The following is a 16,937-nucleotide window of genomic DNA, read 5'->3' as shown; positions in this document are numbered from 1 at the left end:
CCAGTTTGGGTGCAGGCTAGCCATTTGTGGGAGGGTTGGTTATTCTTCAGCTGCATCAGTGCTCTGATTCAGTTCATTGCATGGCTGCACAAACACCCACACTGCAGGGAGAAAAGGCACAAGAAAGGGGATAGGCAGGGGGGGAAGGAGAAACTGAGGACAAGACTGCCCTTCCTTGCACCAGTGCTGGTTTATGCCAGGTTGCAGCCATATGGAACTAAGGTTTCTGAATTTACAGAGGATCCTGACAAAGCAGAGCTAAAGTTTTCAAAAGACTGTTGAGGACACCAGAGAAAAATGTTGGAAATTGATTTTAAGGAGCTGTTCCTCCAGTTATACAAAAAATCTGAGGCCAATGGAAATATCTTTAAAAGGAACCTTTAAAAAACAATCTCTTTAATACCAAGCCAAAACAGAAAGCAGCATTCTGCCACTTCTCACAATCTGAATGAGCTCAAAAGCAGGAACTCAAGAATTTTCTAAAGACACAAATGAAAACTAGCAGTTGAAAAAAAGATAAACCGATCAGCACAAATGACAGAGTAAATGAACATTTTAAAGATACATTTATGATCTAAATAACTTCAGGAATTATCTTTTGACAAAACATCTTTTAATAGTAGATTACAGAGGACAGGCTTTTAAATATTTCAGCATCCCATAAAAACATGAGAAATGCCTAGTGCTGTTGGTGAATTATTGTTTGCCATGCATTAAACAGAAACATGTTGCCTTTGCAAATGCTAAAATTTGCCTTTTACACCAGTATAATCTATTATTAGTAATCAAAAAAATGCTTTGGATTTCCCAGCAGTCTTAACTCCGTCTGCTTAGTGGTTCTATTTTATACCGATCAAATTTAAGTGTAAAAATATGCTTTTGGTGTTCTCATGCAGAAAGGGGGGGAGGAAGAAAAGGTCTGAAGTCACAGCTGGAGGGGCTGTGTTGCATGCAAGTGAGTGTGCTTGCAAATGTGTGCAAGGTCCAAACACTCTGAGTCAACTCCAGTCTCATTATGGGGATAAAACCACTAAGGCAGCTGCTGAGTTTCCTGAGGTATCTCCAGTGGTATAATGAGAAGCCACAAGGAGAACACATAAAGAATATCTATATTATGAATTATAAAGAGTAAATGCCATGGGAACGTCTGCTTCCTATATTTCCTAATAAATGAGCAGAGACACATTTGAGATGAAAAGGCCACAGAGTCTTAAGAGGGATAAAACTATTCCTTTTTTTTTTTTTTTAATAGACTACATGAGCTGAACTGCAGAACTTACTGCCCTATGACATTACTAGGGGAAATACAGCTGCCAGAAGTTCATACACTGTTGAACAGCTCTATTACAGGAACTATGAAAGTATCTATGATGTTATGGTACTAAGAACAAATGTGTCTTGTTCTACAAGACATCCATTTTCAGAGTTCTGTAAAACATGGTGCTGAGGAAAACATGACTCTTACTCCAATAAAAATTTGATTTCAGATTTGCATTTTTGGTAGCTGATTTCTGATTCTTTTGATATAAGTAACTCAAGAAATGCTGGAATGTGGAAGACCAATCAAATGGATACACAAGCAGTACTGCTGCATTTCTGAGCTCTGGCATTACCTAATATATCATTTCATCTCTTCTACTCTTTTCTAGATCAGCTGCATAATAAATTAGTGGAGAATTACAAGCAAGAAATTGAAGGGAATGTAATAGTCTTATACATGGGAAAAGAAAAGAGATTTAAAAATATGGATTTTCCTAGCAGGAACCTAAATGACGAAATCAGTCATCGTCTTAGTTTTCTGTTAATCTGCTGAGGAGTCAGTCATGAAGTTCAGATGTAAGGAGATGATGAGTTAACACATTTGTTGTCCCCTTATTTCATCCTCTTTTCAACAAGCACCCTCCAGTTCATATGGAACTTTCTAGCAAACTCTAATTCCATTATTTTCTAAAACATTCCCAGTAATTTTTGCAAGGCTCACTCCTTAGAGAAATGACCTCTGGAGGACAAGCCATTGGTGGACATCTCCTTGTAAAGGATTCCCCAAATCATCCAGTGGGAAGAGAATGCCATTTGAATTAAACTGCAAAATAAACTCATTCTATGGATCCCAGAGGCTTCCAGAGAACACATGGTCGATACAATCCTGTGGCAACTTTGGTTCACTTGAAACTTCCCTGCTCCACAGCTCATGCTCTCACAAGAATGGCTCACGTGCAAGATTCACCATTTTCTATGACAGTGGACCAAAAGAACTCTGCCAAGGTCATTGTTGTCCTTGGAATCAAAAATGTCTAAGGAGGGACAGTGCTTTCTCCCTCCTTTTCCCTGCTGCTTTCTATGTCACCACCTTCCTCTCTCTGATGCCAAAACAACACATTGTAGTGTGGTCCAGCATAGCATTTTTTTCCTGTATTTTGTGTTGTGGGGTTTTTTTGTAGTCCACAAGACAGCCTAATGAACAGAGGCCCACATGAAAGAAAACCCAAAAGACTAAAATAATGAGTCTGGCTCAGAAGGACAAGAAACATTTTTACACATCATAGCCAGCTTGCTAGCCTTTGTGCAATGCTCTAAGTTGTGATATATGATTTATTCATTTGTTTTTCTACTCATTTGCATTTCATATTACAAGGCACTTTTTGAAAAACTGACAAAACACTAATTTATTTCACAACGGATTTGCAGAAGACTTAATAAGCCCTTATTTTGTGCAGAAAGACAAACATTGTGTCATTAAACAGCACCGCTGATGGAAGAGAAAATGCTTCAAGCTCTTAGCCCTAAGACAAACACGCACATCTTAAAAGGCTCTGTCTCAAACACAGCTCTCCTCTTATCCTGCACCAAACTACATGCAGGCTCACGCTAGCTGAAGAGCATTTTTAGCAGGCTTTGAAGGCCTGGAAATGCTGTGAGTGTTTCATGTTTTGCATCTGTGAGCGCCGGGAAGGCTCAGTGTCAGACTGCCCTCTCACGGCAAGGGCTGGGGCAGGGGGAACATGCCAGAGATGCTCTCTTATACTGAACACTTGTAGGCATCAGCACATGGGACTGTGACCTTCCACATTTCAAGCTGGAAGCAGTTTTTACGCCCTGGCTTCCCTGCCAAAATGACAAAAGCATCGCTTCCCCACCGTCTGCACATCGCGACGGAGTTTGGCTGAGCTTTGTCCTTGCACTCAGCAGAATCTGGTACTGGAACTGGATTCTCTATCCCTCCTTCTGTACTCTGGGGTCTTGTAAATTCTGGCCTCACTGAAGTGCTGTGATAAATGTCTTAATAGCTCAGTGTCTATCATGGTTTGAAACAACCCTCTAGGGCACTGCAACAGAATAGTGCAGAGCAGTATCTTTCCTGCTCTCATCTACCCTTTTTCTCTTCCATTCCCAGCTCATCCTGGTCATATCTATCAAGGAGGACTAATACAGAATTATTTCTGTTAGTCTTAGACAAAGTAAGAGGAAATGGCACTGCTGGACCAGTATATGTGATTGCAATTTGGAGCAGAATCTGTATCTTCACCTGCATGTTAAAGAGTATCACGACTTTCAGGCATTCCCCAAAAAAGTTACACAAATTCAATCAGTTTTTTTCCATCTTGGGATTTAAGTTCTAGAACACCAAATGCATATCAGCATCCCTTTGAAACAGTAACAGATAAGATATGCCATGTATTTATTTTGTTGCTTGTTGTACAGAAAGCATTTTACACAGAGGATAAAACATCCCACAGAGGATAAAACATGTCAGAGGATTGGACATAGCTGCATCTGCAACTTCAAGAGAGGAATAGAAATACACCTAATTTTCCATAAAGACACCAAGTAGTCAATTCTTCTGGGATAATATGTAGTACAAAACCATGTTCAGGACATCATAATTGATGCCTGAGTGAGCTAGGAATTATTATAATAATCCCCTCATACTTAACATACAATACGTGCTCTTAAATGCTGCACCATGCTTGAGTTGCTTGCCATTTTGAAGGTTCACACTTACAAAGGACCTAAACTGACAGCACCTAGCCCATAAATGAAGGCATGTCCTTGTGAACCCTCCAACAAAGTCAGACAACGTACTCCAAGGGAAATCCATGTATTTCCATTTGTTTCTGCAAAGAGGATTTGCTGGCAACTACACAGATAGAACCCCCAAGTATTTCCATCCCTGCTGCATGTGGATGAGCATGGAGAAAGAAATAGAGTTGAAAGCACTTAGAAGTATGACAATTTGGCTACTAATTTTATAACACGAAGGATTTCTTTTGTACTGCCATTGCCACACTTGTTTGCTGCTGGATGACAGGAAGGAAGGAAGGAAGGAAGGAAGGAAGGAAGGAAGGAAGGAAGGAAGGAAGGAAGGAAGGAAGGAAGGAAGGAAGGAAGGAAGGAAGGAAGGAAGGAAGGAAGGAAGGAAGGAAGGAGGCTTACCTTGTGCTGTCCCGTCCAGTCCCATGAGACATTTCATTGCCCTGATGATTTGCTCTGCCACGGGGGGACACATGGATGTGGCGTACACAGCACTGTGAGAATGAGTTCGTAAAAAGTCCACAAGGCCCTGTCACAAGCAAAACAAAGCATGAATGAGCTTGGAGCTGGCCAAACAGCAGAGCAGATCTCCCTCTTAACTACTGCAGGAGTGGGAACATGCAAAAGGAAGAGGACATTTCACCAGCTACTGGTTTTTGCTTTTTTTGGCTGCCAGTGTTAATATATGGCCTTAAGAAACATCAGGCAGGTGCAAATACTTTACCATAAAAGTGGGGCAATTATAGCTGAAACAAAAGTCTGGAATAGAATAATATTTACTTCTGTCTAAGACTTATAAAGGAGCCAAAATAATTTCAAGACCAATGAACAGCAGCCCTTAAAATAATGCTGTTCAGTTCCTCCCTGGTAATGAACCAAAGGCTGCATGAGATCAGGATAGTTCCTCTGCCACACGACCTAGCCCAGGAAAAGCAACCTTACTGGTATCTATCTTTGTCTATATGCACATAAATTTTCAATCAAAACTTTCAATCAGTGTGGCAGGGACAGCTGGGATAATTGCTTTAACATTTCCTGGTATAACTAAGAGCACAATCCGTGCTCTTAGAAAAACCACTACACTGTAGGCATGTCTAAAGCACCAGCAACCCTCCTGAATACAGGCATGCTGTAAGAATTCAGATCTTATTAAGACCATCATTGTTACAACAACTTACATCTCGCAGCGCAAAGTATCAGAGTAACAGTTACCACACTAAAAGCTAAATGCATGTTAGTGAGAAAGGGATGAGCCTGCCTGAAAACTGGCTTTGATAAAAAAATATATGATCAGAAAAAACCCCTCACATTACTACCAAAACACTGTATGAGTCTATGCAGTAACTCCAGTGCTGAGGATAAAGATTTACCCAGCCTTACACAGGTTATGCATAGCTTTATTGCAATTGTATTCCTAAGGGTTAGGTCAAAAGCCAAGAAGGCTTCTGGGCTCCAGCTGATGCAGAAAAAACAGAGCCACTGGGAGTTTTTGGCTGCAGAAATGAATGTAAATGGGTGAATGGGTGAGCAACCTTCCAAGGCTGAGAAGCCTGAGGCAAAGCTTAGTGATACACACAGGCATGAAAAGAGCGACCTGTTTTTACCTTAAAAAACTTCCAAGGATTAGGGGAGAAATTACATCAGACTACTTTTCACAGGTCTAATCTTTCTATACTTTACATTAGCCACATTGTCTTGGGTAAGGAATAAATGCACAGATACAAATTCAGGAAGCCAAGGAAACAAAGCAAATTGACTCTTGATGTATTATGACACTTGGTTTTAAGATCTCCAGGGGCAAACCCAAAAGAGACAGTAAGAAATACACAGTTTATACTTTCTTATAGCCCTTCTATTCTACTGTAAGGCTCCCTTATTAATGTTATCCTGACAACAACCATATGGGCTGTCTAAACAGGCTTCCCACTCATTCAGCAGACTGCTTAAAAAATACATTCAGCTGGGTATGAAAAGAGCAAATAATCAGCAACCATTTGATCTCTCTGTCAAACAACAAAACCAATGACATTTCACAATGGTGCTGATTATGCTTTCTCTTCTACACCCCCAGTTAAAGCAAGCTCAGCTCTACTTTCTGTTGACATCTGTTGTTGGCAAGAGATTGTTTTGTTAATGTATGCGGAGCAACTGAGGACACAGAATTTACTATTGCAAAAGGCCCCCAGTAACCTCTTTCTCCATTCTCCTAAAAAATGCAACTGTGTCAATCCACAACTCTTTAGGAATTTTATTATCAGTGGATGAAGCTGTGGTTTTAATCTTTCAGTATTGCTCCACACACTGTTTACAAATGCGAAAGAAAGTAATAAGCAATCTACATGCAAATTAAAGTAGGGAAGTATATTTAGCCAACCACAACATGTCCAAACATTTCCAAGACAAACAACAATCATCAGGGTGGCACAGAAATAATCCAACTCAAGCAAATTACATAATATGAATACGAGACAAAAATAAGAAGTCTGACTGTTTGATGTGCATTTGAGATCCAGGCAAAAATGATGCTAACTTTAGAATAGTGGTCATGTTAGGCAGTCCATGCAAAAAAATACTGAAATATATCACACATTATACAAAGGCTTGATGTGAAATTGCATGTGATTTCCTTTTACCTTTTTGCCAGCTATGTATCCTCCAGCTGCTCCAAAGCTCTTTGTGAACGTTCCCATTAACACGTCAACATCGTCGGGACTCATCCCGAAGTATTCCACAACTCCTCGGCCCGTTGCTCCCACGGCACCGATGCTGTGAGCTTCGTCCAAGTAGAGGTAGGCTTTGTATTTCTTCTTCAAGGAGACGATCTCTGGCAGGCGCACGATGGATCCTTCCATGCTGCACATGGAGACAACCAGGGATGAGCAACAAGCCCTTCACTCTTTCCCACACCGGCAGAAAATATAGTCATTAGTTGCCTTATTCCACCAAAGTTCTTGCGGAATCTCAGTTTTTACTTACAAGTCAAAGAAAACTCGTAACACTTTCCCACTTGCAGGTGAGTATAAAACAGTCAAGCGGTTTTAGAATTCAAACAATCAAAACCAGTCAAAAAGTCTTTGAACCTTTGTAAATTGTTGACATGCCAGAGGAGAGAAGGCAAGTTGTAAAGCAAGGGGGAGATACTTACCCAAAGCAGCACATTACAGTTCATCTCTACAAAACAAATATTATAAATAACTGCTGTAATTCAGTCTGCTCCTTGCTTACTTCATCATCAGCTACTGTGGCAAGATTTGGGCATACCAGCTCTGGAGCAAATTCATCTGGTGCAGAGGAGTTGGGTCCAACATACACAGGAGATGGGCCATGTGAAACCCACAGCTGGTGCCATAAACTCTAAGCAATCCCAGTCTTCAGAGAATCAGGGATTAAAACAGGCAGCTGAAATCCAGCCTTGCCAATTTTTGCTCTCGATATGTACTTTTTAGGAAATCTTGCCCGCTACCTAGTAATCAAAAGGAAAAAAGTTTCCATTCCTTTTCATTTTCTTTCAGCCATGCAGAAAAAGAAAATATTCTGAACTGGCACAGGTTGCCCAGAGAAGCTGTGGATGTCCCATACCTGGCAGAGTTCTAGGCCAGGTTGGATGGGGCTCTGAGCAGCCTGGTCTGGTGGAAGGTGTTCCTGCCCACGGGTGGGGGTTGGAATAAGATGAGCTTTCACGTCCCTTCCAACCCAAACTATTCCATGATTCTGTGATTAATGGTGAATTGAGATTTATAGAAATGAGAAAAGATGGTAGATCTTTTGCATTGTTGGCAGTCATGTCAGTAAATGAGAAGACACAGAGAAGGTGTCCAGCAAAATGAAAGCCCAGGGAAATGAATAAGAAATGTTCTCTGATCCCATCAATACGACACATCCACAGTATTGCCGTGAAGACTTGAGTCTTGAAAACCTTTGTGAGATGACTATAGCTATGCTTGGACATGCTCAGATGCTCATTTCATAAGGAGTTGTGTGTTCTCTTCCACTAGCTCTAGCAAGCAGGTCTTTAAACACTTCCTATCAAACACAAAACCTGTGTGCCACGTGCCAGGAAAAGCAGGGCTCTGTGGTTAAGGCCCATGGCTAAGGTGTATCCACTTGCAAATGCAACGAGTTTCAGGTGAGTGGAAACATGGAGTTTGGTCCCAAACAGCAAGTACAAAAGAGCAATGCAATCAACGGTGTCTTGGAAATTTTTAGATCTTGCACCAGTGGCTTTCACAGGCTGCTTTGTTGCCACTCTGCTTGCACTGTGCAGCTGGAAGTTTGGCATCACAAAAGGAGCAGGATGTGCTTTCAGCACTCGGGAAATTTTTGCCAAGTTTAGTCCTTCATCCTGCATTCTCTGAGTAAGCTTGGAAACTGTTTGGTCTCCAGTTTTGAAGGAGACCTGCCTGCAGGCAAGTCTCCATTTGTGTAACAGCACAGGGGAGTAGCCATGGACAAGGGTTGTCTGTGCTGCTCACACTGGGAGGTTCAGAGAGCCTGGCTGTGTGTGCCTGGAGGCATATTTTTGGCTGTTGGTGACTGCTGGCAAATCTTGCCCTTCTGTCTTGCCCAGCCCTAAAAGAGACAGCTGTGGGACTGTATGTTGGCACCACGGCCCTTGCAGCAAAGAAGGGTGGGCTTGTCCTGCAAGCTCCTGAGGGCTGGGCTTTGTCACTTTTCCCAAATGGCACTTGGCAGCTGGGGGACAAGCAACTTGAACCACCACAGCTATTTTCCTAGTGAATACAAGGGCAGATCCCACAGTCCTCACACAGCCCAGAGTCAAAGCATTAGTCAGCTAAAATGACACTGAGCTGCTGGGTGTGCTTGGACATGCAGTGTCCTACATGCTGGGCTTGGCAGCTCTCAGCTGTGTCTGCTGGGTCTGCAGGGAGAGCCAAGCAGCTCCTCTGCACAGGGAAGCAAAGTGCCATCTCACCCTCCACCTTCCAGCAATGCTTGGCCACACCAGCTAGGCAGAGAAGGACAATAACAGTTTTTCCACATTTATATGGACATCACCAGGCTTGGTGGCTCATGGAGATTCGAGCAGGAGAGGCAGCATTCAACTTCAAAAAGACAGGAGTAAAAATGGCAAATTAAAAATGCTGCATATTTGTGTAATGGAAGTAAAGTTGTGCTGGATCCCAGAATACACAGAGCTGGTACATGGCTGATGCAAGATTTAACCATTTAGAAGATTTAATGAAAATTTTTCTTACTCATATGAGTAAGAAGATTTCTCTTGGAACTCTAGGCTGTTTAGGAAAACAAGGCACTTGCACTCAGTCCCAGTTTTGATTTACTGCTCTTGAAAGCAGTAACAAATGTTTTAATAGTAGAGAGAGGTGGCCCAACATGGCCTTGAAGTGTCCATGGAATAGATAAAGCGCTGCTGGAGTCATGTCCATATTCTGTGCTGCCACTCACACAGGTCTCAGCCATCCTGATGGCAGAGAGGAGAGCTGCTACCTGCTCTGGTTTTGGTCTCTCTTTTGACACTGGGAGATGGTCAGTAATACACACACCACTCTGGATAGAATTGCTCCAAGACAAAGCTCACTTCACACAACCCCCTTGGGTAGCCCAAATGGAAAGTTTACCAAATCCTTCAGTAAATGTTGATGTCAAGTGAGCTTAAACCAGAGCCAGAAGTGAACTCTAATGGTTCTGTCTCACTCTGGCTGTGCCACTTAGCTTTGTGTACAAACCCCTATTGTGTACAAACCTATTGATCTGTTTCCAATCTACTCAAGTGCACAGGGCATGTAAAAACCCCCAGATGCAGATGAACTAAAGCTGGCTCTGCTCAGGCCTGGCATTCTCATTCTGTGGTTTGACATCCTATCTTGTAGCACAAATTCTTAGCTTGGTGGTAGGGATGGAAAGCTTCTAGATTGCAGCTGACCCTCACCCTTGTTTGGTGGACAGTCAAAAAATCGAGTTAGTACATCCTCAGTTTGAGCTGCCTCCAGACGTGAGGAGAGAATCCCAAGTTTTGAGAACACTCAATCTGGAAACTTGATCCAATCAAACCACTGACATTCCTCCTGATGGAGATGATGAACTGTGGGCCCAGGTGCTTTGAGAGGCAGGAGGTGTATGCTTGTGCTGATCACTTCACTTGGAACACTGGCTTGCCCTTGACACGATACAGATGGTTTTTTCCCAGTTTATTTTAAAACTTCTTGTGAAAAGAGGTTATTCCACCCGTTATCTACTTCATAACTGCATCACTCAGCATCTCTAAACATGCTCTAGAGTACCACTATCTTTTCAACATTTGAAAAGTTTATCTGTTCCCCTTTCAGGCTAGTTTATAATTGGGAAAATCCCTCCTTTCCTGGCCTGCTACTCCCAAGATATATACATTCCACTTCAACAGTTACTTTAGGTACTGTTTTCTCAAAACAAGCCTTGTACATTCATACAACAAGCTCTGTTTTGTAGTTTAGAGCAATAATTTTAAGGAAATATTCCAACTCTGCCCTCAAATACAACTCCATTTCAACGCTGAAATGATAGAAATGTTAACCTTTAATGCTGGTCCTTGGCCAAAGACATTGAATGTTACCTCATTTATTTCCGGAAGTCCAGTCATGTAATCCCAGGAAATAAAAAATAACCCTGATAAATTTCCTATGCTGTTGGCATTGAATCCCGAGGAACTTCTAATGCACATGAAAAGGCATTGAACAATATCTAACTGATCAGAGCTATTTTCTTAGCCAGAAGGGAAAATACCCAAATTAAATTAAAAGCGGGGAAAAAACAAATGAAAACCAATCTGTTTCGATCAGTTTCTGACGCTCCATAACTCCTGCCCTGGGCCTTGGCCTATCAAACTCCTAAGTAAATATGCATGGAAGAGAGCAGAAGCCTCCCACAAACCATGTAAGAACACAGTAACTGATTAATCCTGAACTGGAAATGGTAGGGGCCAAGGAAAACATTAGCTGGAATTCAAATAATAAAAAATATGATTTAGCAAGTCAGTTTAACTTGTGCCCTGGTCACTGCCAAAACTTGTTCAAGCTTTTTGGAGTCAAGATTGATGGCTAGATGGTCTCCCTCAGTTTGGAACACAAATGGAATATATTTGCTCCTAGGCTGGTCCAAGTTAAGAACCAGCTGTCACTAGTAGTTACATTTACTTTTGATGATTTTTTTCTTTTTAAGATAATAGAGACATTAAAAAGCAAAAAACCCATATACTTATTGCTATTTATTTGACATGTAGCTTGACTGCTTCCCAAGTCGAGGGGCCAATTCTGCCTTCAGTTGTAACCAAGCAAAATCTGTGGTTTATGGTTTCAAACACAAGTCTGATTTCCAGAAATGCTCCTGTTGGTTAACAATGACCCTTTTCAGATTTTGTCAGCTGGTAAGTCCAGGCTTATGCACAGTGTAAACACTTTAAGATACTCCTAATGGAAGCAGAAGGCAAATTTCTTTCCATACCATAAACTTCACCATACTAAGACTATGGTGTCCCATGCAAGTATTTTTTTAAAGGAGGAAAGCTTAGTGTTTTCTTTTACATCTCTGGAAAAAGCATTTCTGTAGAAATTTGCCAAGCCAAACTTGCAAATCAAGATATTTTAACTTGGAGAATGGCTCTGACCAAGTTATTAAAATTCTATATTAGCTGTCCCTGAAGCATAACTTAAGGAAAAAATAAAAAGCATTATTAACTATTGTAAGAAGAATATATTAACTACACTCTACCTCCTCTTAAACCTTCTTGATGAATGCTCATTTGGCATTTGGCAAACCATCAAGAAAACTAACATTAGCCAATATGGGGCTGGAAAGTTTTAGTCTTTCAAAAATCCTGGGCCAAGAAAGGAAAGAACATGCACATGAAAAGAGTAAGAGTATTTCTACTCTGTCCGTCTCCAGCTTTTTTTTTTTTTTGCATATGAAATGTTCTTAGCTATTGGAGAGCTGAGCTTTGTTTTTCCTCTACTTTATGCATTTCAGAAGCATAGACACTCATGGCATGAGTGGTCTTAGCCTCACTTAGCCTTTATGGAGCTGAAGGAACTTTATGGTTCCTTTTTAGTAGGTACTCGGAGGTTTATTATGCTTTTATTTTGCATTCCAACAGAAGGTTCTTTGAATTTCAGAAAACTAAATCTCATTTGAGAATGAACTGCAAAACTAGAGGAAAAGAAAACTCTACATCAAACATAAATCTGGAAATACAGTTATAAGTGAATATAGTTCAATGGCTGACAGAGGGTTTGTCCCACTGCTTGCACTGATCTATGCCTCTGTGTTACCAGTCTACCTTCTTGTTCCCTAGTGGTCAATATTCAGGGTAAAGGATTTAAAAGTGAACAAAGCCCAGCAGCTGGAGCCTTTTCTGCCAGCCATGTGACCAACAGGAACATTTGTCAGTAAAATGTTGGTGGTCCACTTAATATCTGCATGATCAAAGTCCTTACATCTGAGCTTTCTTTTAGTAGTGCCAAGCGATGTTTATTTGCAGTTTGGCTCTGTTTATCCTGGTTGAAAGGACATGTTCAGCCTGCTTTGGATCAGCTGATCTGCTGCCGACCTGCTTCACCTCTGAGTGACAGGTGTTTAGATAAGGACCGATTTGCTCTCTTGGCAGATGGAAAATGTTAGCCAAAAAGAAAGCACTGACAACTGTGAAGCTTTGATGACATGAGATTATAAAAGATTCCTTACAAAGAAAAGCTAATTGGTTCAGCTGTGCCAGCATTTTGCAGTAAAATGGCAGGAGTGACTGCCCATCCAGACTGGCTGTATTTCAGCAACACATGATATGATCCCTACACATAAAGTTTAATGCCACTTTTATAAACCATGCCATGTCCTGTGAATGAGTGGCTCTGGTTCCCTTCTTGTTGGGGCAGGTGTTGCTGCTCCCCAGACTACCTTGTCCTGCTCCCCCATCTCCTGCCATCACCTTGCCTAGATCCCTGCAAGCCCTCTTACTGTCCAAACCCCTGCTTCTTCAGCCCTTCCTGCCTTTCCCTTCTCCATCTCCCATCCATCCCCCATCCCCTCCATGGCCCCCTGGCTGCCTTCCCAATGACCTTCTCCAGACTGCCAGACTGGAGCAGTTGCCAGGATGAAGCCCAGGATGGTGAGCCTGGCTGGTGCCACTGCTGTGCTGCCCAACTGCAGTGACTGCTTCCCTTTCTGGTTGGGTGTAAGCTGCACCACACAAGTGAACTGTGCTATCTGACTGGGATGCTCTGTAATTACACTGCATTATTGATGCTGGTATTATTGGATGGATTCTCAAAGGCACTTCCCTCATTTGAATTCCTCCAGGGACTAGGGCTACATAAATACCACTATATAATTCTTTGAAAGCCAGGCTTTTGATTATTTTCCGGTTAAAGTGTGAGTCTATTAGATACAGCACTAGTTACTAGAAAGGTGAAGATATCACCTAGCCTAAGTTTAGCTTGAGATTTAAGATTCCAATAGCTGGGCAAGAACTGGGCATGCAGAGCTTAATTAATTCTGTGTAGTAGTCTTTTGATCTGCCCATGTACAACAAACAACTCTAGAAAGCTCAGCTTGCTCACTACAGCTCCATGAATTTTACCACATCTGTCACAACACACACCAGCTGATCTGTCCTGCTCTCATAGCACATCTCCCACTCTGCTGTGATTTGCTGAATCAACATTCAGAACAATGTACAGCATCTAATTGGAGCTACAGCATCCAGGGTTCAGGCTGACATAATGGAAATCAACATATTGATGAGATCACAGAATGTTACTGTAACTTCCACTCATTAAGATTTTCCCTAGATATCTAGAGTCAAAGTTTGCTCCACTCAATTCATCATTCTGTCCTCAGAAATGATAGAATACTTATCTTTCTGAAACACAAACATACCTGTAAATGCCCTCCACGAGGATGATAATTTTTCTCCATGCTCTGTGGGTGCGAGGCTGTCCATATATTATTGCATCCCTCAGCAATTTTTCAAGGCTCTGCATATCTTTATTTAAAAATAAGAAGAAGGAGGAAGGAAAAGCATTAACAAAGATTTTTCTAAAGAAACTTTTGCTTTTTCTCCTGGGTGCTATTTTTCTTATACAGAAAAAACACAACATTAAAAAAAAAAGTGTCCTTGAGATAAACTTCCTTTATTAGTAGGCAAGACCCTACAATTCATTTAATTGGCGTGAATGCAGTCTAGTGACGAAAAGGTTATAAAAAGCTTCCAGTTATGCACCTGATCTGGGAAACTTCCACAAATCTCTGGCATACATTTTTATTTAAAGGCAAAAGGGAGTCACTTTACTTAAGTACTGAGGCTAATTTCCAGCACTTCTCTATAGGGGTTGTTGATACTCAGAGTTTCTCGAGGCTTCAGTAGTGAGTTTTTGGTTGCATTCCAATCACAAGCTCATGAAAAACAAGCATTGTGTCAGCAGAGGTTTTGACAAGGCTGCATCAAGCACATCAGGAGGGCAGCAGGAAATGTCTTGTCCTTCTCAAGAAGGAAAGCAAGGGGAACGTTGCTGATGAGAGAGGAATAGACAAGTGGATACAAGCACTCAGCATGCATACAATAATCTGGTGCCTAAATGCTTGGCACAGGTGGGACTTCTATAAAGAGGCCTGGAACAATGTTATGCACCCTTAGCTGCTTTCTTAAGGGCTGAAGGTGGGTCATCTAATAAAATTCCTGAAGGAAAGCCATTTTGAAAAACATGGAAGCAGCAAGAAAAAGCGCCACAGAAATCAGGGTCAGACCAAATATGGCTCTCAGTGCACAAGCATTCTGGTATCTCCAACGATACCAGACACTGCCAAATGAATTACTCTGGTACTTCTCAGGAATCTGGATTGACATTTCAAAATTATTTCCAAGAACATCCTACAGAGTCTCATAATACGCCAAGGAACGCTACAGAGCAGCTCAAACTGTGGGCTGGGAAAATCAATGGTATTTTTCACAATATTACCCCATTTGCTTCAGCAACCCAACACAGTTGATACAACCTTCTACAACAGCACAAAGCTAACGTGCTCCAAGCAAAGAATATTAATATTGAGCTATAGTTTGGTTTCTGCCCGGGGGAATGGGACCATTTGCACATTAACTGCCCATCACGAGTAACCTGTGCCCTGAGAGAAGGCCAGGCTGTGACCCAAACCCTTCCCTGTCCTGAGCCCTCACCTCTTCCTAGCAACGTTTAGTGATGTGGATGAAAGGTAAAGTTCTCAGCAACACCTCTGCCACTCTGCACCTGACCTAGCAAGTCCTTGCTGTACTTTACAAAGCACAAACCACACATGATCAATATCAGTTGCCCCTTATTTCAGTGGTGCAATCACCTGCACAGCCCGATGAGCTCCGAGGTGGAAATGCTGCTGGGAATGATGCAATGCAGGCAGCCCAGTTTCCACTAGATGGCAATCAAGGAAATGAAAGTTCTTTGGTGCTTTGTAAGGGAAAGTTATAGCCAAGCTGAGCATTTCCTCACGTTCTCTTTTGTTTCGAGTAGATAATATTTAGAACTCCTCTTAAAGGACTCCCTCAGGATGACAGAAAGCTCACAATAAAATTTGGACACCCCCTTTTCTCCACTGAATTATTTTCTACTGATGTCAGTGTCATCTAAATCCTCCTGGGACCTTTGAAACCCTCTTCTCAATCACACAGGGTTTTTCAATTCAGTGTTCTGTCTTCATGTGAGTCCAGATTGGCTCTAGACTTCAGGAAAGTCATTTTGCCTCTGAGCTAAAAGCATGGCTTGAAGTTTCAGTTGTCTTAGCACACATTCACATGGAAAAAGAAAAAGAAAAAGAAAAGATATGAAGGGAAATGTATATAATTCTGTTTCAAAAAATACTTGTCTGTGAATAGGTCCTCTGTCCACACTACTGTTGAACATGAGACCACAGACTGGGGAGAACCTCTCTGAGGGGTGAACTTCCCTCATTTTACACATAATATAGTCCTGTTGGAGTACAGGTTGAAACATGCCTGTTTGCAGGATCAGGGCTATCTTGCTTTCTTTTTGATGTCTCATTCTGAAAAATATGCATGTGTGACTCTTTCTGAAGCCTGTAATAGTGAACACATAATTTGTTCAGATGCAAATGAATTTAACTGACCTATCACCTATGTGCTTTTAGTGCCTCATTTGGAAAGGAGAAATAGGTAGGAAGAAAAATCTGTAGCCTTTAATATTTCCCCATAAAAGGCCACTTCTGTTCCTCAAAGTGAAGACAAAGTACTCTATGTGCTTGTGCTCAGGCTTTTCAGGAAGTGGGATATTCTGAATGGCAGGTAAAACAACAATGCAACCCCAGGTGACTTTCAGATATCAAATTATTTTCCCATTAAATATAGTTAGATTGAGAGACATTAGGACATTAAGATGATGAGTTATTCCATCTTGAATAACCAGTTACAGGGAAAATAGCAGTCCTTCCTTGTTTGACCATCATCAGCCCAGCGTTCTCAGTGGCAGTGGCCAACAACTGCTCAGCAGCCCAGGAGGTGCTGTTATGAATTTGACTTGATTAATTAGTCAAAGCACACTCAAATCTATCCATGTTTCACTTTCCACCTTCTCCTTATAACACATCATCTACATATGGAGGATAAAATGTCCTAAGAGGGGACAGTGGATCTATCACTGGGTCAGTGGACTTGCATAACCCTTGTCTGGGACCTTTCATTGTTACTTCAAGAGAACTATGAAGAACACAAAGTGCCAGTGGGCTGGAGTGAGTCTGGACGTGGGCAGGCAGTGTGTCATGCTGCCTGCAGTGCAGGTGGGACAGCAGGCTCCTGAGGGAGCACGGCAGGCTCCTGAGGCAGCACGGCAAGCTCTTGAGGGAGCACGGCAGGCTCCTGAGGGAGCACGGCAGGCTCCTGAGGGAGCACGGCAGGCTCC

At 41.9% G+C, this 16,937-nt stretch overlaps 1 protein-coding gene across 4 annotated transcripts in view; it reads right to left on the bottom strand.

Annotated features, from left to right (window-relative positions):
• SPTLC3 (serine palmitoyltransferase long chain base subunit 3) overlaps positions 1–16,937 on the bottom strand; it is an 80,755-nt gene that overhangs the window by 10,323 nt on the left and 53,495 nt on the right. For all 4 annotated transcript variants that reach the window (XM_085054028.1, XM_085054027.1, XM_085054029.1 and 1 more), the window contains 3 exons: positions 13,915–14,020; positions 6,666–6,885; positions 4,435–4,561 (listed from right to left, as the gene is read on the bottom strand). In XM_085054028.1, coding sequence (XP_084910154.1) covers positions 4,435–4,561; positions 6,666–6,885; positions 13,915–14,020 — 453 coding nt within the window. The remainder of the gene's footprint in view (positions 1–4,434; positions 4,562–6,665; positions 6,886–13,914; positions 14,021–16,937) is intronic.

The sequence above is a fragment of the Lichenostomus cassidix genome, chromosome 3 (genome assembly GCF_008360975.1).
Source record: "Lichenostomus cassidix isolate B80296 chromosome 3, HeHo_3.0, whole genome shotgun sequence".
Taxonomy (NCBI): domain Eukaryota; kingdom Metazoa; phylum Chordata; class Aves; order Passeriformes; family Meliphagidae; genus Lichenostomus; species Lichenostomus cassidix.
This window is presented reverse-complemented; position numbering and strand designations above follow the sequence as displayed.